The sequence below is a fragment of the Artibeus jamaicensis genome, unplaced genomic scaffold (assembly GCF_021234435.1).
Source record: "Artibeus jamaicensis isolate MK-2021 breed Jamaican fruit bat unplaced genomic scaffold, CSHL_Jam_final scaffold_537, whole genome shotgun sequence".
NCBI lineage: Eukaryota > Metazoa > Chordata > Mammalia > Chiroptera > Phyllostomidae > Artibeus > Artibeus jamaicensis.
Window position 1 is genome coordinate 13,394,859 of NW_026522047.1, and position 20,700 is coordinate 13,415,558.

At 49.3% G+C, this 20,700-nt stretch overlaps 1 protein-coding gene and 1 non-coding gene across 6 annotated transcripts; both read left to right on the forward strand.

The window, feature by feature from the left end:
- Positions 1-1,524: 1,524 nt before the first annotated feature.
- On the forward strand, positions 1,525-20,273 carry NOCT (nocturnin). 5 transcript variants are annotated; one of them, XM_053658308.1, is made up of 5 exons: positions 1,655-1,711; positions 4,374-4,987; positions 5,665-5,725; positions 17,235-17,495; positions 18,341-20,273. In XM_053658308.1, the coding sequence occupies exons 2-5, from the start codon at positions 4,985-4,987 to the stop codon at positions 19,174-19,176; spliced, it is 1,161 nt and encodes a 386-aa protein (XP_053514283.1). In that variant the 5' UTR covers positions 1,655-1,711; positions 4,374-4,984; the 3' UTR covers positions 19,177-20,273. The 5 variants fall into 5 exon arrangements, with proteins under 5 accessions (XP_036981928.2, XP_036981929.2, XP_053514283.1 ...); XM_037126034.2 differs by lacking the exon at positions 4,374-4,987 and having other exon boundaries at positions 1,627-1,711; XM_037126033.2 differs by lacking the exons at positions 4,374-4,987; positions 5,665-5,725 and having other exon boundaries at positions 1,525-1,711.
- LOC119035020 (U1 spliceosomal RNA) lies at positions 3,691-3,855 on the forward strand. The gene has a single exon (XR_005079694.2). It is a non-coding gene; the product is annotated as a U1 spliceosomal RNA (small nuclear RNA).
- Positions 20,274-20,700: the final 427 nt, after the last annotated feature.

A 20,700-nucleotide genomic window follows, 5' to 3' on the forward strand; every position in this document is an offset into this window, starting at 1 on the left:
ATTACAAAGGTGTGCTGGCCTAGGTGCATGGAAACAATGAACAGAGCTGGCTTAAGGCAAAGGTAAACAAACCTGTTACTAAAAAGTTATGTGCCTGGGGCCCGACTCGCCCTGACCTGCCAAGTTAGGCATTTATGACCAGATCACCCTGTGAGGTTATTTTCCATAGAACCCAGGTGTGAAAAAATAGGAGAATGGGCAAAATTGTGGGATAACCAACAAGAAAATGTATATAGCTCATACGTCATTCAGAAAGGTACCCAGTCTTGGGTTCCCTGCCCCTCACCCACTCTCATTCCTGATTAGTCATCATTTCCTGCCCGATCTGTTTCTTCCACCCATTCTTTCTCAGTACTAGAAGAAGGTCTAGAATATCTTTCATCTCCGCTGCTCTGTTCTTTTCATGCGCCAGAGATACATGCCCCCCAATTAAAGCAGGGCCCTAATCACATCCTTGCTCAACTCACAAAAGAGAGCAGCTCACTATTTTGTACCAAATTAACTCTACTATATATAATCTCTGCCTTCCACAGTGTAACCTACCCAAGGGTCTGTCTTCTTACTCTAGCTTTCCTCTTATGACTAAAAGTTGTTTCCCTAAATACACCCAGAGCTTTCTGCTTGTTTCTTTTCTTCCTGTATAAATCACCACCACTCTCCTCCCAAATTCCAGGAGTGTAAACTCTAGACCTCCACGTTCTGGCCCCGCTCAAATGCCAACTCTTCTTACAAGCTTTCTAGAAATTCCAGGCCCGTTATAACCCCCATGCCAAACTTGAGGCATCCTGTGCCCCGATCTTAATCTCCCTTGTAGAGTCTTGTGGTCTGATTTCCCCTAAGACCTTCTGGCCCTTTGCCTGAGTAAGCCATTCTCGAGCACAGGGACACTGTCACATTCGCCAATTCACCATCGCCCACGCACACAGTCAGGGCTTCATCGTGATCAATTCCGTTTAATGGAAAATATTCCGCCAAAGAGTCGGGCGCTGACGCCCTTTACTGTATTCGCACACTCGCACGCACACGTGTGCCAGAGCCCTGGCAAAGTCTAGGGACTCCCCGCCTTTGGGCGCTTCCATTCCAGTGAGCGGGGGGGACTCTTGTCTTTAAAACCACTCCCTCGGACATCGGTTCCCTTAGGCCTCCTGCAGCATCCTCTCCACCACCAGCTTACGACCTCTTTCCTTTCGAAATATAATCATCCCGGTTCTTGGAACCTAGACTGGCCGAGTCAGGGCCCGACCCCACTAGTCCCCCCTTCGGTCCCCGCTTGGTAGCGCCCGCTTTGTCTGACGCAACGCTCACCGCGTATCTTCTAGATCTGGTCCGCTACTGCCTGCAGTGCTTCCGCGGCCGAAGCAGCTGCCGTGTTCCAGCCGGTCCGTTTGGCTCGACTCCTCCCAGGGTCCAAGAGCCCGCGAACCTCCGCTCCGGTGCCCCTGAGAGTTTGCTTCCCCGGCCTCGGCCGTGCTCTGCCCCTCGGGCGCACGAGGGGCCGCGGCGGTAGTGGCAGCGGCGCTCGGCATGTTTCAGAGCTCGTGGCGGCTCTGCTCCGCCCTGCTGCAGAGGGACGCGCCCGGCCTGCGCCGCCGGCCCGGCCGGGGTCCCGGCCGGCGCTGCCAGTCGTCTCCTCCGTCGACCACCCGGCGCCCCGCGTCCCCCCGGCTCCTGGCAGCGGCCTCGAGCGCGCCAGCGCCGGGTTCCGGCACAGGTGAGTGCTCAGCGGTTCCGGGCGGAGCACGCCACCTGCAGACCGCGCGAAATGAATGAGTGCCGGGCGGCGGGGCGGGCGGGGAAGTGGACGCTCTCCCTCTCTCCTCTTCAGCGTCTGCGGCTTGCACCTGGAACATTTGTTCAGGTTCCTTGTGCTGGATCCTTGGGTGCCGGACCTTCGATATTTCCCTCCTGGACCTACGTTCAATTTCCCCCTTTCCGATGCCGAAAATGATTCGTCTTGGTTTTATTTCTCATTGCTCTAATTATGGAAATTTTATGCAAAAAAATACCATTGAAAGTTACATTTATTTGACTGTGTGGCTTTCATGGTTTTGATATTCTGCTTTTTTTCTTTTAAAGTATATTAACAAGGTGTTCTAACACGCAGTGATTCGTCTTACATTTTTTTGGATTTTTTTTTTTTTGCGGGAGGGGGGGAGCCTTCCACTTCTCAATACTTACGTCATCCTTGTCCTACATACCTGGGTTAAGATCTTGTAAAGGTGATGTCTTCTCCAGGAGCCAATTTTATACCTCACGTACCTTTCACTTTCCTTTTTTTTTTTTTTTTTTTGCCACCTCGGTTTCTGCCTGAGGACAACATTTCTGTGGCCACAAATACATACAAATTAATCATATTAAGATGAGAAAGTGTCCCTTTCAATCTGGCAGTGGCTTCACTACACTGAAAAGTGTATTTTGCTGTGCTCAAGTGAAGCTGTGGCTGTTTGCGACATTTGTTTGACCATCCGCTGTTACAGATAGCTGCATTTCACTCCTAAAGTTCTGGAGTAGTTTGAGAAGGACAAATGAGACAATATGTTCAATGTGACTTTCTTTAATTAATCAAAGTGATCATCCAAAATAGGATTGAAACCAAGACTTGAAACTCTGTTCAGATTGTTTGGCATATGTTAGGCAGAGGCTGATTTTAAAATGAGGATGTGAAACTGGTAACTGAGACTCCAAACTCTGGGTTGTCCTTTAGGAAGAGTGAACTTGACAGTCATTCAGGTTTTCCCCTACCAGTTCTATGGAAATTTGACACATGGTGAAATAACTTAGAATGGGCACCACTTTATAACTGAAGTGTTTTTTTCTTGCTGGAAATTTTCAAGAGGAAAATTGTTAGGTTCGAGGTAGGAGAAGTAAAAGAAAACCTGCAAGAAGTCCTCTGAAACTCCCTAGTTTCACAGATAAAGAAATTATTGTGGTCCTTAAACTACTGTAGACAGTTACTCCAAAATCTGGGCAGTTTTCCTGTTTCATGCACTTTTAGCTTCATCTGCTTGTTAGAACATTGGCTGACTCGCTGTGTGACCACACATTCCTTCCGAAGTCTACCGGAGGCCTCACACACTGTAGGAGCTTTACCACGTCCGGTACGCCCCTTTTATATTACGAAGTCTTACAAAATCGTAAGCATGTAATTCTGTAACATAACAATATCACACTCAAGCACACTGTAACATTGTAGGTGAAATGTTCAAATGAAAACTATAAATTAAGCCCTGCCTGGTGTAGCTCAGTGGATTGAGCGCAGGCCTGTGAACCAGACGCTCGTGGTTTGATTCCCAGTCAGGGCACATGCCTGGGTTGCAGGCCAGTTCCCAGCAGGGGGCACACCAGAGGCAACCATACATTGATGTTTCTCTCCCTCTCTCCTTCCCTCCCCCTCTGAAGACAAATAAATAAAATCTTTTTTAAAAAGTGGCATTTTTCTCAAATAAAAAAAGAATAAAAACTATAAATTATTACACCCATATTATTACCACACTCAAGCAGGCGTTACTTCTGCTGGACCCTGTATTATAGGAGGTAAAAGAATTCGAACCTTAGTCTGCCTTTAAGGATTTCACTGCCCAGTAAGACAGATGAGATTTGCAAAAAGAAATAATTAATGAGATTAACACCTTTCTTCCCAGAGGAAAACGATGACACAAGGGTCTCTTTCTGGCTCCAGGAGTGTGTTGCATACTTACCTGTGGGGGAGACACCAGGATCATGAAGGGGCCTTTCCCAGGGTAGGGCTTACCTATTATTGCTCAGGATGTGCTGACCCCCACAAGTTCCCCAGATGTGGGAACTTGACTGCATAGTTTGTGGTAGTCAGGGACTGCATCATCGTGCTTTCCCCTGGCGGGAGTTGGGGGGGTGGCATTTGAACTGGGCCTAGAAGCATGATTAGGATTGGAAGAGACAGAATCATTTTGTCTGGGAAAAGCCCAGAGTGGAGGGGCTGGATGAGGCATAGATGCTGCAGGGCGAGGGAAGAGGCCCTTGCAACATTGGGCGCTCTTGAGGAGCCTACTGCGCACGAGTCTGTCAAACAGAACCGTAACCTCTGGGCCCCAGATTCCTCATTACCTAACAAAGTAACAACCATAATAAAACTGCAGGTTATTCTTACATGCCCCAAAGGGTAGATGTGGCAGGAGAAGCCTTCAGGGAGCTGAGAGCTACTCTTCTCTCCAGGGAGCCCTGGGGGTGGGGTCATGAGGCCCCATTGCAAGATCAGCTCCTTCCAGGAGTGAGCCCCTGGGCAGTCAGAGGTCAGTGGCCAGACGAGTACAGTCCCTTTGGAGCCATCAAATGCTAGGCTATCAGAATTGACAGCCTGGTTTATGTAACACTGTCCTTGGGTCCTTCCTCCTCAGGTAATGGAGTGTTGGCCAAATTCCTGTTCTCCACCACTGGAAGGTGCTGCTTTTTCCTTAGTACGATTCTCAAAGCCAACACCAGCTCACTTGAGAAGCTGGCTTCATTTAGTGTGTTCTTACCTGCTCAGGGGAGAGGAGAAAGGGGGAAGCTTGTAATCATCAAGCTTCTGCAGGAACGCACCACCTTCCTGGTGGGAGAACGGAGGGGTTGTTTCCCAGAGCATTCGATGGCAGGGGTTTGACTGCAGTGAACTCCTGGGGACTTTCAAGTTAATGACCATGGGTTCCAGGGTCACATTCAACATGCACATGCATGAACATTTGCGAAGCATGTAACCTGGTGTGCTGCCTCTTGACACTGGACTTCACCTGGAAGAAAATAAGATACATCAGTAATCAAGGGATCCACAAGTGTCAAACCATTTTTAGAGCAGGGGAAGTCAGCACGGCCACAGGAAGGCATGGGGCCTCAACTGAGTATCTGCGCTCCCTGTCCTGCTGTCTCCACCTGGTCTCAAAGCGACACCTGAAACACACCAGCCACCACGGATCCTTGGCAGGGGTGCAGGGAGGAGCACCCAGGAGAAAGCCTTTGCCGTCAGACTTGAATGGTCTGTAAAGTCCCTTTTTCTCCTTCCACTGTCAGAAAACCGGTGGGGCCCCCCCAGATCTTCTGAATGTGCGGATCTGCAGGTAGGGCCTAAGCAACCGGCGATGCAGGGGCAGCCTGTGGGAAGCCACTGACCAACAGCCCAGGCGGACAGCCAGGGAGGACACTTGTCTTACGAAGTGCTTAGATGCCCACTAGAAGTTTTTGACTATGAAGTTTCCCTTTTCCACGAGACGTCTGTGAAGGCGAGTGCACGCAAGGTGCAGGCAGCCGAGATTTCGGCACAGAATGACTTCGGTGGGGCGTCTGGGCAGCGCTTCGGGCCTGTCCCATCCTCTCCTGCCGCCACCGCAGTCTTCCTCCCCCTTTGCTTGCCTTCCCCTAACTCCCTGCACTCGCAGGCGGGGTAGGGCCCTCGGCCAGTCTGCAGCTGCACTCGTGACCCTCAGTGCCTCGTGCAGCAGGCGTGCAGGGTAGAGCACTTTGCAGGTGCTGATGATGCCTTGCCTCTAATGGTTTTTCTGTTTCTATTCGATGCTTTGCTTTCATGGACATTAACCATCACTGAGGGACAATTGAAGGAAGACACCATCTTTTGAGTGATAGGTCAGGCTTTATAGATTGGCTGAGATGTATTGTACATTAATCTTTCATGGTATTTTTTTTTTTAAATTTCAGTTACAAAAGGAACACATGCCCATTACTAGAAACCTTTTTCCCCAGAAGAACATCTTTGCCAGTACGTATCAATTATCTCTAGAAGCTTAGAGGGTTTTCCCTACTCTTGGTGTTGCACAGTTCCGGCAGGACAGATGCCTCAGCACCGGGGAGCCCCCTCAATCTCAGGGCAGCACCCCGCTGTTCTCACATCCTTCACTTGTGTCACGGGGGTGGTTGGCCTCGTGGACCTGGCCTGTGTCTCTTCTCTCGTTTTTAATGTCCATCTCTTCTTTATCATGTGAGATTTCCTGAACGTTCCTATTTTGCTGGCATTTTAAATATTTAGACATTTTCTGGTTCTCCGATCCTTCCTTCTCAGAAGCCAATTCTTGCTGGGTGCCCATAACATTCTCCTGTAGTTTTAAATAGGTGGAGATACACATGCCCATTTCTTCCTCCAGCCTCTGCTAAAGGGGAGAGGTGAGGCGGAGGCTGGACAGCCAGGCCCCCCCTACAGCGCTGCAGAGAGGGCCAGAGAGGTGGCCGCTGGTTACCTCCACCTTGGCCCGAGCAAGGAGGGCCTCTTGCTGTGTCTTCTCACCTGTTTAAATCCTCGATCCCCCTCTTAGAAATACCCCTGAGATCCAGAGTTAGCTCCTGGTCTGCTTCCCACAGTGGGAGGGACTCCCCACGTCGCTTCCCATGGGGGCAGGGGCGCCCCAGGCACGCTCCCCACTGCCTCAGAAGCAGTGTCCGGTCCTGGGCAGCAGGTGGAAGCCACCCTTGCCCGCTTCCGCCCGTGAGAGAGAAGTGGCGTCACCGGGCAGCTGATTCAGATGTTACTCTTGAAGGACTCGTCCTCACACTCGCCCCTCAGCTTCTCCCACCCTCTGTCTCCGCTGACCCAGCTCACTGTTTCTGGAGCACCCTTCGGAAGAACCATGTTTGATTTGCCTCTGGTAGCTGGTGGACAGAGCAGGCCACAGTCCATCACAGCCGCTCGGCCCTGCCATTGTAGTGCGGGCTGCAGATGATCGGCGGCTTCATTGCTGGAACCTGGAATTTGAATTTCGTGGCATTACCGCCTCATGAAATTCTGTTGTTCTTAGGATTTTTCCCCCAGCTATTTAAAAGTGGAAGCTCGCAGGCAGTGGCAGCCCTGGGCCGGGCTGTGGGCCCCTGACCTGGAGGGGGGCCCCGTCCTGTCCACAGCTGTCTCCACTTAGCTGTCCCGCCCCCATCTGCACCTGTAGAACGGACTGTCTCCTTGCGTCCCAGGAGTGTCAGTGGTGGGGAACCATGTCCCAACACCAACCCCAGATCTGAGTGCAGAGCGGTTGCCCCACCAGCCTCCCTTGGTGTTTGCCTCCACGCTCCACGTCAGAGCAGAGCGTTACTGGGCTGGAAAAGCCAGCGAGTGCAAACGAGAGTGCAAATGATCGGCCAGCCAGCTCACAGCAGGGCACCAACCGCGCATTCTGGCCCAGGCTTTTCTCGCGGAGGGGTTTCTGCTTCCTTGGTGGCATTTTCTAGGTGAATCTGGCATGACTGGAACACGCTCTGACGGTTGGCTCTGTTCTGTGACTGCTGCCCAGCGACAAAAGGTCGCTGGGATTGTCACCGTGTCTAGGTGCTCGTATTTTTAGCCACATTAGAGCGAGAGACATGACCTTCACTTGATATCTCCAGCAGGGCCACGCGGGGCGTCACACTGCTTGTGCAGTTCGAGCTGTGCTGACGTGTGTGCTGTGCGGGCAATGATGTCGCTGGGAGGAGGGGGGTGGAATCCGACCTCTGTTTGCTCCTGTGTGGGCCCCTGGCCAGGCCAGCCAAAGTCGTCCTGACCCAGTACATCAGCGATGCTGGTGCGCAATCCAGGTGCAGGCCGCCTTCACTGCTTATGCAATCCTGAGAGACTGTGCAGTCTGGGCCTCAGCAGCCACGCCTGTGGAGTGGTGAACACGGGGTGTCCTCGGCCGGTTTGCTGGGGCAGCAGTGAAAGTACAGGGAAGTGGTGTGGCTCTCACTAGGCTGCTGGGTGGCAGCAGCCTTCTCCCTGAGCCCAGAAAGTGAGCGTCACTGAATGGAGCAGAGTGGGATGCGCTGGGTGTGGCTGGTTCACCTGCATCCTCACGGCAACCCTTGCAGTAGGCTGCACAGGTCCCCAGATGAAGAAACTGAGTCACAGGGAAGTGAACGCGTTGCTCAGGATTCTCTATTAGTAAAAGGAGGAGCCGGAATTTAAAACCGGGCGGCCTAACTGGAGTCATGTGTCTGAATGTTTTGCCTCAAGAATTGTAGCCTGATCTTAGCAAGAAAAGTCGAAGCTTCAGCCATTGGGCACGCATGCCCACTGACTGAATATCTGACCTTTACCAGAAAAGAGTATCTTCCTAAGTTGGCACTTAGAGTCCAGTCTCCGGGGTCCAGGAGTTACTGCACTACACAGCCTCACACTCAGTGGCAAAATAAAGCCCTGAGCTGGGTGAGCAAGGCAGACACAGCCCCTGCCCTCAGGGAGCTTACAGTCTAATGAGTATAGGGCAGGGATTGTAGTTCAAGTATGAAGAGCAGTTTAAGTAAGAGAAGCCAGCCAGGTGTAAGAAGGGGGACATGGGGACATCCTTAAAGCTGTGCAGGTGGGGGGCAATGAGTTTTAAATAAAGGCACCCCTCATCCAAAGTCTAGGCTGTTCTATGTCAGTGGTTATCCTGTGAAAATAGTTGCTTAGTTAGTCTTGAAGGTGGCCCTGCTCGCTGACTCAGGAACCTACCCCAAGGAGCCTCCGGAAACTGATGAGCGGCTGGAGGAGCGCTCGCTGCGGTGGTTCAGTCGTGGCCGCCAGATGGCAGCACAGGCTCGCTCTCTGAGTGGCGCCTTCCTGTGACGTCTGTCCTTTCCAGTTTTTGTGCACTTCACTGGTCAAGCTTTCTTTGGGCCCGAGGTCGGTCAGCTCCGCGGCTTCCCAGGTGTGTACCCAGATAACCTTGCCTTCTACTGAGTGTTTGGTTTTTTGTCTCGCGGTTTCGCCAAGCCGCCACTTCGGGCGGCTAAGCTCCGGACCAGGGGGAGAGAAGGCGTGCGGAGACGAGTGGTGGGGCGGGCTCGGGGCCGATCGGTCGGGGCAGCCGGGGCGAGGCGCCCCTCTGCCGTGATTGCCCAGTGCGGGCCGGCCGCCCGGCTTTCTCATCATCACACCCCGCTCCTTCCCGTCGCTGGCGGTCGGTCGGCACTCCTCGGGAGCTTGCCTTGTGGGCGGCTTTTGCTTTAGATGTAGTGGTGGGCGATGCAGAGAGTCACGCGTGTTCTAGAAAATCTGAGTTCTCCGGCTTGTGTCTCCAGGCTGTTGCGTGGGTTAAGGGGTTGTTTGTTCCTGTAAACTGAAAGAGCGGGGAGGCGTTGATGATAATGCCCAGGGTGAAGGCGTCCAGTTCTCATGTAGGTGGAAACATGCGCACAGAATTGGGAAAGGGCAGGGGATGGCTGTGGGGTTGCTAAGTGAACGGCTAGGTATGAGAAATAAAGCTATTTTGATCTGCCTGTTGATCTATATAAATTATGTAACGTGTATCACAGAGAATGATGGCTGATAGTTCTACTTGAAGTGGCTCAAGGGGGGGGGAATTTGGGGCAAAAACCAAATACAATATGGGATGTAATAGAAAATACCAGACTCATAAAAAATTGGACCTCGAAGCCAGTGTGAGTGCCAAGCAGAGGTTTCATCAAGATTTTGTATTTTTCAGTATCTCAGTTCCCACCCCGATGAATTGTTTGTGGCTACCTCACTTCAGGAAATCGGCTTTCCGCATTGAGCTATTCTGAAGCTTTGACAAGCTTTCTGAAGCCCAGAATAACAACCCCCTACTAAGGCATATAAACGTCAGTAGAATGGCTTGAAATGTTGGAATCAGACATGTGTTCATATGTGAGAAGAATTTTTTTAATGGTTGATACTTTAAAAGAAAAAGCGATGTTATTTTTAAGACCAGGTGAAAGACAAAGAGACTTGTTATTAAGTTACTTGAGAGGCATAATAAGTAGCTGCCTCCCAGGATTGAGACAGTTAGTTGAAAATACTCAAAGCAAGCAGAATTTGCAAATGGTGCGCGTATTAAGCATTCCATAGTTGTCGGCATCGATTAGTACAACTCCTAGGATAGGAGAGGCCCAGGAAGGTGCCCCATGGTCTTCAACTTCCTTTTGCTTTCACATTTGAGTGAAGGCCTTACCGCAGTTCTTCAGTGGGGCTGGGCTTCGGTGCCGTGTTAACAGTGTAAACACAGTCAGTAAAGTCTTTACAGTGGTCGCTTTTAGTTATTCCCTCCTGAGACCCTGCACCTCCTGGTACGTATGTTGAATTTGCATACATTAAAGCATATTCATTGTGAAGGATGGAAAGTTCTGTTTTGACGGATGTGGAGTCGTGCATCCACCACCACAGTACTGTACCGAGTGGTCCTGTCACCCTAAAAGTTCCCCATATCAGACGCTGCTTCCCCCCATAACCTGACCCGGCTCATGCAATGTATAATTTTTAGGGTCTGGCTTCTTCCACTTCACGAAATGCATTTAAGATTCACCCTTGTCGCAGGGATGAATCCCGCAAGTCTGCAGCTTGCTTCTGTTTATCGCTGCTTAGTGCTGCATTGCATGGATGTGCTGAAGTCGGTTATCCGTTCGCATGGTGAAGGGCATCTTGCCGGCCTCTGATTTTGGCAATTATTAATAAAACTGCTAATAAACATTTGCATATACAGTTTTGCATGCACCTAATTTTCCACTTCACTTGGGTAAATACCTAGGGGCATGAGTTCTAGGACGTATGTTAAATCTATGTTTACATTATTTTAAAAAACTGCCAAGTTACCTTCCAGAGTGGCTGTACATGGGAAGCAATATACAGGAGTTTGTGAAGGATTAGTATTGTTTCTTATTTAAATATCAGATAGGCTACCAGTGAAGCCATTGCAGCCTGGGTTTTCTTTGTGGGCAGATTTTAACTTAATAATTCACTACCTTTTCCTGCCCTAGTTGGACTTGTTACGTTGGCGGGACATGTAGGGGGGCACAGAGCAGCTCTTTCTTACCTGAAGTTCCTGACCTTCAGGAGTAAAGCTTCCCAGTCCATTCCACACCTTTGTCCAGAGCACTGAAGGAGTCTGTTTTGACAGTTCCGTCCAGGTTTACACTTGCCTCTTGGGGAGAGGATTTGTCTGCATCCCCCTGCTAATGTCCTGCTGGTCGGGCGCCCCCACGCCACCCCTGTCTGCAAACAAACAGGACAGAATAGCCTCTCAAACGCTCTTGCCTCATCCCCAGCAAGTACTCCATTCCCTCCCTTGGGGGCAGCTTTTCCACTAAAGACCTCTTCATCCTCATTCCCCACCCCCATCCCCCCAGCTCCACCGAAACTCAGAAATTTGCTCTTGTCAAAGTCACCAGCATTTGCCACGTTACCAAATCCAGACCTGTTCCCAGTCTTCCTTTTCCGTGGACTGTCCGGCAGCACTGGACACAGGAGGTGACCACCGCACCCATGAAACTCCTCCTTGATCGGGTTTCCAGGGAGAGCAGAGGCTCTCCTTACTTGGCTCCTGCCTCTCTGGCCTTGCCATCCCGCCCCACCTTCCCCCGTTTTCTCCTTACACCCACCGTAGTCTCCTCAGTCCACGAAGCTCTCCTAGCATTTATTTGCGGTTTGCACCTGTCTCCTGAACACCAGTCCTGTCTAATTCCCACACTCCTGTTTTCTGCAAACCCACCCAATCTTCCTAATGAGTCTTGGCAACTTCTCGGAGGCCTTTTGATGACCCCTCATAGGTCACGTCCACCTCACCCACTGAACTTGCTGGCTTCTATTTATATTCATTCAGAATCCAGCCACTTGGTCACCAGTAGTCCAAGCCATTCATCTATTTACCTGAGTTACAGTTGTCCTCTAATGTGTTCCCTGTGTCCGCCCTATTTCCTGACGAGAGAGTGTATTTTTAATGCATCAGCTAGTGAGACTTTTAGTGTAAATCAGATTCTCACTCCCGCCTGGACCTCTCCATGGCTTCCCATCAGGTAAAGGCTCGAGTCCAGAGAGCGGCCCGTCTGACCCTACTCAGCCCGCCTCTCTGCCCTCCTGGCTTCATCTGCTGGTTGTTCTGGAAGTCACTCTGGTCCCCTGGACGGTCATCAGCCTTGCCAAGCCTGCTCCTTTCGCAGGGCTTTTGCATCTGCTGTCCTCTGCCAAGAGTGTCCTTCCACTGGCTCTACGCAGGACTTCCCAACTTCCCCACCACGTCAGGCCTGGGGCCAAGTCCCGCCTGTCCGCAAGGCCCCACTGAGCATCCTGCGTAAGCTCACAACTTCCTCCTCGCTGGCCCCTCCTCCTGGGTGTTTCTCCATAGCACTTTTACCATGTGACAAATTACGTCCGTGTGTCATCTCGTCTGTCTATCCCCACTCCAACACACACTCCATGAGGGCCGACAGTTAGTCTGTTTACTGCTGCATCTCCAGTGGGCTGGAGTGAGTGAGTGAGTGAGTGAGTGTGTGTGTGTGTGTGTGGCGCAGGGGGTGTGCTGGCCTTTTTGGTGCTCTTACCCGTCCTGACTGCTCCAACCCTATCACGCCCTAGCCCACTCCAAATAGCGCACCCTCAGTTTTTCTCTCCTGGGTTCCTGTGTATTAGTCTTCCCCCAAACACGTAACTCCCTGAGGGACAGGTTCAGCACATGTTTGCTGATACAAAATGCCCTTCCCAAATCTCAGGTAACAGGGGAGCGAGAATAGGAAATTTACACACCAGGGGCAGGTGATCCCTGAGGACTGTGAGATTAGGTTAAGATTAGAGTTTTGCCAGTGACCATCGCCCAGAGAATCAGCTCACAGACGGGCATAAACTGCACAGTGGGGCAGAGCCTGGCCACCAGGCCTGCGGGTGTCTGGTGTGGGGCTGAGGACCAACCAGTGAGGAGACTTGTGGAAACATCTTCCAGGACCATCTGGGTTTCTCTGTCCTAATTTCCTGCTCACTGTGCAACAGGCTGATTCATTCATCAGCTTCCCAAATACTTCAGTGTGTCCCAGGCCACTTTGTTATTAAATAATCTGGTTTGCAGTCCATCAAGGGACCGTCTTTGGTTTTCCTGGGCGATCAAAGGAGCAGAGACAGGACTGCAGCAGACACCTAACGATTCTCCCCTGCCCAGTCTCCAATTCAAAATGTAGCCTAACGACACCTTTCCCAGGTAAATGAATCTACAGAGACAAGGGCAAGAGGTGTAGGCCATTTTCAGTGCATCCCATACCTGAATGCTGTTATCACACCTGACTGAAACTGTCCATTCTAGATTTCAAAAATGAGAGGAGTCAGTCATTCTGAGTGGTGCCTGTATGTTTTCTTAATAGAAATAGGTGTCTGTAGTGAGAACAGTAGTAGGTTGTTTGGGAGTTGCTACCCCTTCTAACCGGATGCGCACCCCAAATAAGAAAGTGCGATCACGTAACAGGCCCTGGTTTTAGAGCCACGCACGCGGTTCCAGGGCTCCGTGGCCACGAACAACGCCGGGCGTGACCCCCAGCCCCCGCCCTGCTGCAGTGCGGTCTTCCTCTTCGTTGCTGCAAAGCTTCGTCTCTTGAGGGTAAATTTAATGTTTGAAAACCACCAAAAGTCTTTCAGAGGCCAAGTCACAAATCAGGTGGGTGATCAGATTTCATGGTCCTCTGCCTGTCCAAAGTGAGCTGGCTTTCATGGGATGTTTTTCTTGTGTTACAGTTAATAGCCTAGAAATGCATTTCCAAATACACACAAAAAGGCCACAAGTGGTGGAATTAGAATGTCCAGTTTGCTTCATCTCACACCCACACAACAGCCTCAGAACAACAGCACTAATACTACTGCTAGTAATTATGATTACTGAAACATTTAAAAATTAATTGGATGTGCTTTCTCATTCTGGCTCCTGCTTTTCACACACATACTCATTTTTGGTTGCACTAAATCTGTGTAAGTTCACCGTTGGGTCATGTGGCTCTCTCCCCTCTGACCTCATTAGGATTTGAATTTCTACATAGCTGTATGTTGAACGAGCACCAGCAGTTTGTGTGTCGGTGAGATTAGGTTAAGATTAGAGTTTTGCCAGTGACCATCGCCCAGAAGATCAGCTCACAGACGGGCATAAACTGCACAGTGGGGCAGAGCCTGGCCACGAGGCCTGCGGCTGTCTCTGGTCATTTCGGTCTGAAGCTCGTCCTGTGGTCGCAGGGGCAGCAAAACTTTCCTGAAAAGGGCTCGACAGTAACACTGAGGCTGTCGGGCCACGAATAACCCCGACACACACACTTAACAAACCGTAAAGCCATTCTGAGCTCAGGGACCGTGCGGACACATCTCCGGCTGCAGTCGGCGAGCCCCCGCTCCAGCAGCCCGCTCAGGGAGGGCTCCGGCGTCCGTTCTGCTGGGCCACAGACACGAGCCGAGTGTTGTTCTCCTTGTAAGCTGCTTGCTGTTCTTGCCTAGATGCCCAAGGGACTTTTTTCTCTTTTCCTTTACAGTCCAGTTGGTGTTGTTGAGTCTGGGGTGGTATTTTCAGGTATGTGGTGTGTCATTTCAATGTGTAATTTCAAGTCTTGTTCTGTTTTTCAAGTTATCTTTTTCTTTTTTAGAATAACAAAGACAAAGCTTTATGTGTTGGTGTTTGAAAATATCTATGATACATTTTTTTAACCTTACAATTTTTTAAATCATTGGTTTTATTATCCTGGCTTTATTGAGGTATAATTAAGAAATAAAAGTCACATATGTTTAAGATGTACCACTGATGTTTTGATACGCATATACATTGTGAAATGAATACCTCAGTCATGCTGATTAACGTGTCTGCCTTCTCACAGTACCGTGTGTGTGTGTGTGTGTGTGTGTGTGTGTGTGTGTGGTGAGGGCACTAAGATTTACTCTTCGAGATTATTTCGAATGTACAGTACAGTCTTACTAACTCTAGTTACTATGGTCTGTATTAGAACTCCACTGCTTACTTCATCCTGCATGATTAGCGCTCTGTACTCTTAAACTCTTCTTGATTTATAGTTTCCAGTGTTTTATTTCCATGCATTGGTCTTCTCTCATTACAAGAACTCCTGTTATTCATGTGTTGGATCTCCTTCAATTAAAATAGGCTTATAATATTCACCACTCTCAAATGCTTTTTATCTCATTTCTGAGTTCTACGATTTTGATTTAGGCCATATTCCCCCATTTTCCTAGTGACCTTCAGCTCATTTTGATTTGATGTCATTTCTGGGCATGTCTTTGTCTTTATCTGAGGGTTTTTCTAAGTTTTGGAAGGAAGTGTGGCTCAGGGTAGTTTTTCTGGCTACGTGACTCCTCACACATTGGACTCCCGTCGGACACTTACCTCTGTTTCATTTTCACATGCTTCTCATCCCAGTAACCACCTCAGAACTCAGCTGGCAGATGCGTGTCATCAGCAGGACGTAGAACAATCCTGTGAAACTGAGCCGCACTGAGCTAGTAGTAGTTCCTAGAGCCCGACACACGGCAGGTATTGCAGTTTCAGGTGTAAGGCATCCCACTCCGCCCCGGGGGTTGCTGTGATGATGCCTGTGACACTTGGGCCTGCAGTCGAGGTGACGCTGATGCTGATCTGGAGACCACACTGGAGAAACCAGTAGGCCTTTGAACTGCTTTTAAAAAATACAGCCCTGGCTGGTGTGGCTCAGTGGATTGAGCACAGGCTGCAAACCAAAGGGTCACCAGTTCTGTTCCCAGTCAGGGCGCGTGCCTGGGTTGCGGACCTGGTCCCCCGTACTGGGTACAGGAGAGGCAACCGCACACTGATGTTTCTCTCCCTCTTTCTCCTTATCTTCCCCTCTCTCTCTAAAAATAAATAAATAAATAAAATCTTTAAAAAGTACAGAAAAAGATTTTCAAAGTTACACTGCCAGCCAAGAAGAAAATCTCTTCCTTTGGACCCGTGTACTCAGACAGGCAGATTGATTAGAAAGAACTCGGTGTGTTCAAATCGGTTTGGAAACAGGTGTGTGTGTGTGTGCGTGTGTGCACTTGTGCATGTGCGTGTGTGTGAGAAAGAAGTCTCATTGGTTGGTGCATGTTTACTTACATGTACGCTGCAGAAACTAGCATGTGTTTCTTTGCCCTAACCTAGTGGTCTTACTGTGGGGCGGGGGGACTGCTTTGAGCTGATGAAAAGGTGTAAGAGAGAGAGCATGCTCACATGCTTCTTGACCCTGCTGCCTAAAGGATATTTGGTGGTAAATAATTTGAATTAGGTTTTGTGACCTGCCACAGTGAATTTGATTGACAGCTAGTTCCCAAATACAGTCCATCAGCCTGCCAAATAATGTATTTTTATACAGAAAATTGTGTGTCTTTCAAAAGAAGGCAAAGAATGAATGTGGTAGGGAAAGCCAGATTTTCCTTCACACAAAGGTTCATCTTGCACAGAATCTTGGAGGTAATTCTAAGTAAAACTTGCCCCTACTTTATACCATAATGAAGAGAAAGAAAGCTTGACCTAAAAGCAATCAACTGCTTATAAGTGACAGGCACAACTTCCCTCGTGCTGATGAGTTGAAGGTTGTGCCCTGCTGTCCTTGGTGGTTTATAATTATTAGGATAAAAAGCCAGCACTAGAAAGTGCACAGAAGACAGCCTTCTCCTCACCCTTTCTCCCTCCACGATCTCAGGAAATGAAGGCAGCTGTCTCTTGTCCGCTTCTCTCCCCCAATCCTTTTTCTAATTAAAAAATCCGGCGGTTGATAACTAGATTGACTGTGTCGCACTCAGTGGGGTGCACAGAGCTCTGCAGAAAGCCAGCCCGGCTTTACAGTCAGTCAGCATCTAAGAGAAATGGGGGTGGGCTAATCCAGCCACTTCTTTTCCTGACAGAGGGGTCTGGGGCCGGGACTGGCTAGGGCAGCGGCCTGCTGTGAGTCTCCTCTCCAGGGTTCACACGGGCTTTCCAACATCTGCCTCTATACAAAACTGGCCTCAAATATATAGAAAGAGGAGTGGGGATTTCGTTCTAGCTATGCCTTCCTAAGACTGGGTCTATAAATTATGAAGGCAAATCATAGGTTAGAGGTCATAAAGAGCATCTGGTTTTCACTAATAAAGGTATTTTTACCTTAAGAGAATTATCTTAGTTCTCAGAGACCAGTTTCTTCTTAATATTTTAGTTTTGATTTAGACGGAGGGGGAGGAAGAGACCACAAGAAACATCGATGTGCGAGAGAACACAAGACTAGCTGCCTCCACATGTGCCCTGACCATAAGTCGCACCAGCAACCTTTCCATTCAAGGGACAGTGCCCAACCAAGCCACACCAGCCAGGGCTCTGAGACCGGTTTCACAGTAGCATTTCAGCTTCCCACCCTAGTAGAAAGGTAGAGCCTGGGAACTCCTTTAACCCACCTGTGCTAGGGGCAGCATGGCCCTGCACTCAGGTTTTTGCTTCTGTGGACTGTAGCTTACCTTCCGGTGGAGCTGAAAATGGAAGAAAGGCCAGAAAAGGAGCCCAGTGTATAACTGTGCTTTGCTTTGCTTTCCTGTGTAGCTTGTCCCATGGGAAACGGCACGAGCAGACTCTATAGTGCTCTCACCAAGACACTGAACAGCAGCACCGCCTCCCAGTATCTGGAGTCACCTGACCCGGAACATCCGGAGCCCATTGACCCCAAAGAGCTCCTTGAGGAATGCAGAGCAGTTCTGCACACTCGACCTCCCCGGTTCCAGAGGGACTTCGTGGATCTGAGGACAGATTGCCCCAGCAGCCACCCACCTATCAGGGTCATGCAGTGGAACATCCTCGCCCAAGGTATGCCTGGTGCTTTTGTGCCTAGGAAGTTAATTTGCATTTCTGCTTCTGCACACGCCCAGTACACCCGTGTCCCCCAGGGAGGGAAGGGGTGTGGGCAGATGGAGGTGTAGGCTGGGGTGACGAGGGCAACATGAGCTGCCAGAAGGGGGAGTTAGACAAGCTAGTCCCTTGGTTTTCAGTAAAAATGAATCCAGCAGCTCAAGACTGATTCCTTAGCTCCCATGTGTGTGGGCCATCCAGGTACAGTGACAGTCCATCTGCTTCCCGGCACAGCAAAGGGGAAAGACAGAAAGGACCCTGTCTTTCATCAGCCTCAGAACTTTGTCATCTCCAGCTTTCAGTCCACGGCACTAAGACAGCATTTGCAGGGGGAAAACTGAATCTCCTGAATGGGTAACACAGAACTTTCCACGGGAAATGGGACTTCCCGATCTTTGGTTCAGCTATTTCTTTTCCAGATGTTCATCCGTAAGTGGGAAAGCTGCCCATTTGAAATGGGTCATTTGGAGCGGTGCCTGTATTGATTCAGGTGGCTTATTATAGTCAGTATTGAAACAAGTATATCAAGTTAAATACATTTATTTCATCAGACATAGTTCAGACCCCCAGAACTACAAAGAACAATTAAAACTTATATAAAATAGTTGCTTGCCTTATCTGGATGATAAGAGGTCTTTGGCTTGGTGGGTGAGTGCGTTTCAGGCGAAGGGAAATCTCCCAAAGCATCTGGAGCAGGAAGCATCCAGAGGGTCTTGAGTGAGATCCAACCCAAGGAGACTCCCCAGACACTAAGAAGTCTTGCTTCTGTAGTGGCTGACCACTGGCTGGCTTTTGTATTTCAGCTCTCGGAGAAGGCAAAGACAACTTTGTACAATGCCCTTTGGAAGCACTCAAGTGGGAAGAAAGGAAATGTCTCATTCTGGAAGAAATCCTAGCCTACCAGCCTGATATATTGTGCCTCCAAGAGGTGGACCACTATTTTGACACCTTCCAGCCACTCCTCAGCAGACTGGGCTATCAAGGCACATTCTTCCCCAAGCCCTGGTCACCTTGCCTGGATGTAGAACATAACAATGGACCGGATGGCTGCGCCTTGTTTTTCCTCCAGAACCGATTCAAGCTGCTCCACAGTGCCAATATCAGGCTGACGGCCATGATGTTGAAAACCAATCAGGTGGCCATTGCACAGACCCTGGAGTGCAAGGAGTCCGGCCGGCAGTTCTGCATCGCCGTTACCCACTTGAAAGCACGTACGGGCTGGGAGCAGTTCCGATCAGCTCAAGGCTGTGACCTTCTCCGGAACCTGCAGAACATCACCCAAGGGGCCAAGATTCCCCTTATTGTTTGTGGGGACTTCAATGCCGAGCCAACAGAGGAGGTCTACAGACACTTTGCTTCCTCCAGCCTGAACCTGAGCAGCGCCTACAAGCTGCTGAGTGCAGACGGGCAGTCGGAGCCTCCCTACACCACCTGGAAGATCCGGACGTCAGGGGAGTGCCGGCACACGCTGGACTACATCTGGTACTCGAAACACGCTCTGAGTGTGAGGTCGGCGCTGGACTTGCTCACCGAGGAACAGATTGGGCCCAACCGGTTACCGTCCTTCCATTATCCTTCAGACCACCTGTCTCTAGTGTGTGACTTCAGCTTTAATGAGGAACCCAATGATCTTTTGTAAACGCTTATCTGTGCCTTTTTAATCACAAGAGTCTTAACCTCAGTGGCCTGAGGAAGGACTCTCACTTCACCTTCCATGTTTCCAGCATGCCCTTGGGAAGGAATCCCACCAGTTCACAAACTTTTTCCATTAAAACCTGCAGCAAAAAGGTGTTTGCACTCCAGTTTTGGGTTGTATGGTGTCCTTTCCCTTAGCATTACAGTAAAGGGCATCAGTTAGGCTTGTTCTGAAGCTTTCAGTTTGATGATGCTATATACAAAAGTACTTTCTTGAGTCCTCCATAACTAACAAGTATGCAGGAGCGATTTCTCTAGATACTGTTTCCAATAATTTATTTGAGGTTTTAAATGTCAACAAGATATGCATGGCAATATTTATTTTTTATACCTTTGTGTAAAATTAATAAGTTGTAGGTAGCATAAACATTTTAAAACCATGTAAAACATAAGTTATAATTTGTAGTAATTTTCTTAAGGCTTTAAGATGTTTTCACCTGGGGTCTAACAAAAGTGTACAAAGGAACTGTGTAGCGTGGAGGCCCCGGGGCTGTGTTTGTTGTTTAAGTGGCAGCATCAACTCTCCCTGCTGACTTCATCCCAGTTCTTGCTGGGCCTCCACACCCCCACTACTGGTATCTCCTGAGGCGAGTCCATGACCCGTCGTTGTTATTTAATCACTGGTGTGCATTTAGTTTCCCACTGGAATGCTACTGGCTTACATCTGAAGTCACTCAGTGTCATTATTGTTTGTATCAGGATGAGCTTTTTACAACAGGTCACTCGGGAGCTGTTACGTGCAGTGGCTGAGAAAGTTTGTGGGGCCTTCTCTTCAGAGACGGGAAACTAGGAAAACCTCTTTATGAGGCCATCATTGAAATGTCCTAAGATAACCAGGGAACGTGGTCAAAGCATCTAAAGATAATGTAAAAAGATAACCTGAAATTTTCCTTCACTGGGGGGAAAAAAGTTGATCAAGTTAACAGGTACAGCCCCTTCCAAATGAAATACCCAAAACTACCCTATTGGTAATAAAGTGATAAATATTTTAACCTATGAGTTGTGTATATTTAAGATTAATAAATGGTCTTTTAAAACTAATACTTTTAAACTTGGTGGGTTGTTTTTTTTGTTTTTGTTTTTTTTTTTCAGTCCAAAATCACAATAGAGTTGATCTTTTAATACTGTGAACATGGTGGCCCACACTTCCCATCTGCACACAGATCGTTTTTTGAAGTGGACGAAGGCAGACCTAGAGCTGCGCATTGGAGGCATCTTTGCTCTGCTGGTGTGACAGCTCTCAGTGTCACGGCTGGAGCTCCCACAGCAGTTCACCCCAAGTGCGACATTGGAACCACTTTGGAAACGAGTCAGTACACCGTATACAGAAAACCTTGGGGCTACCAGAAAGCAATGGCAAGCGGAAAGAACATTTGTACCGTTCGGTTCAAATCTTAGCGGGATGAATAGTAGTCCTAGGTTGCTGAGAAACACAGCACTAGTTTCTAATTAGCACTTACCAGTACAG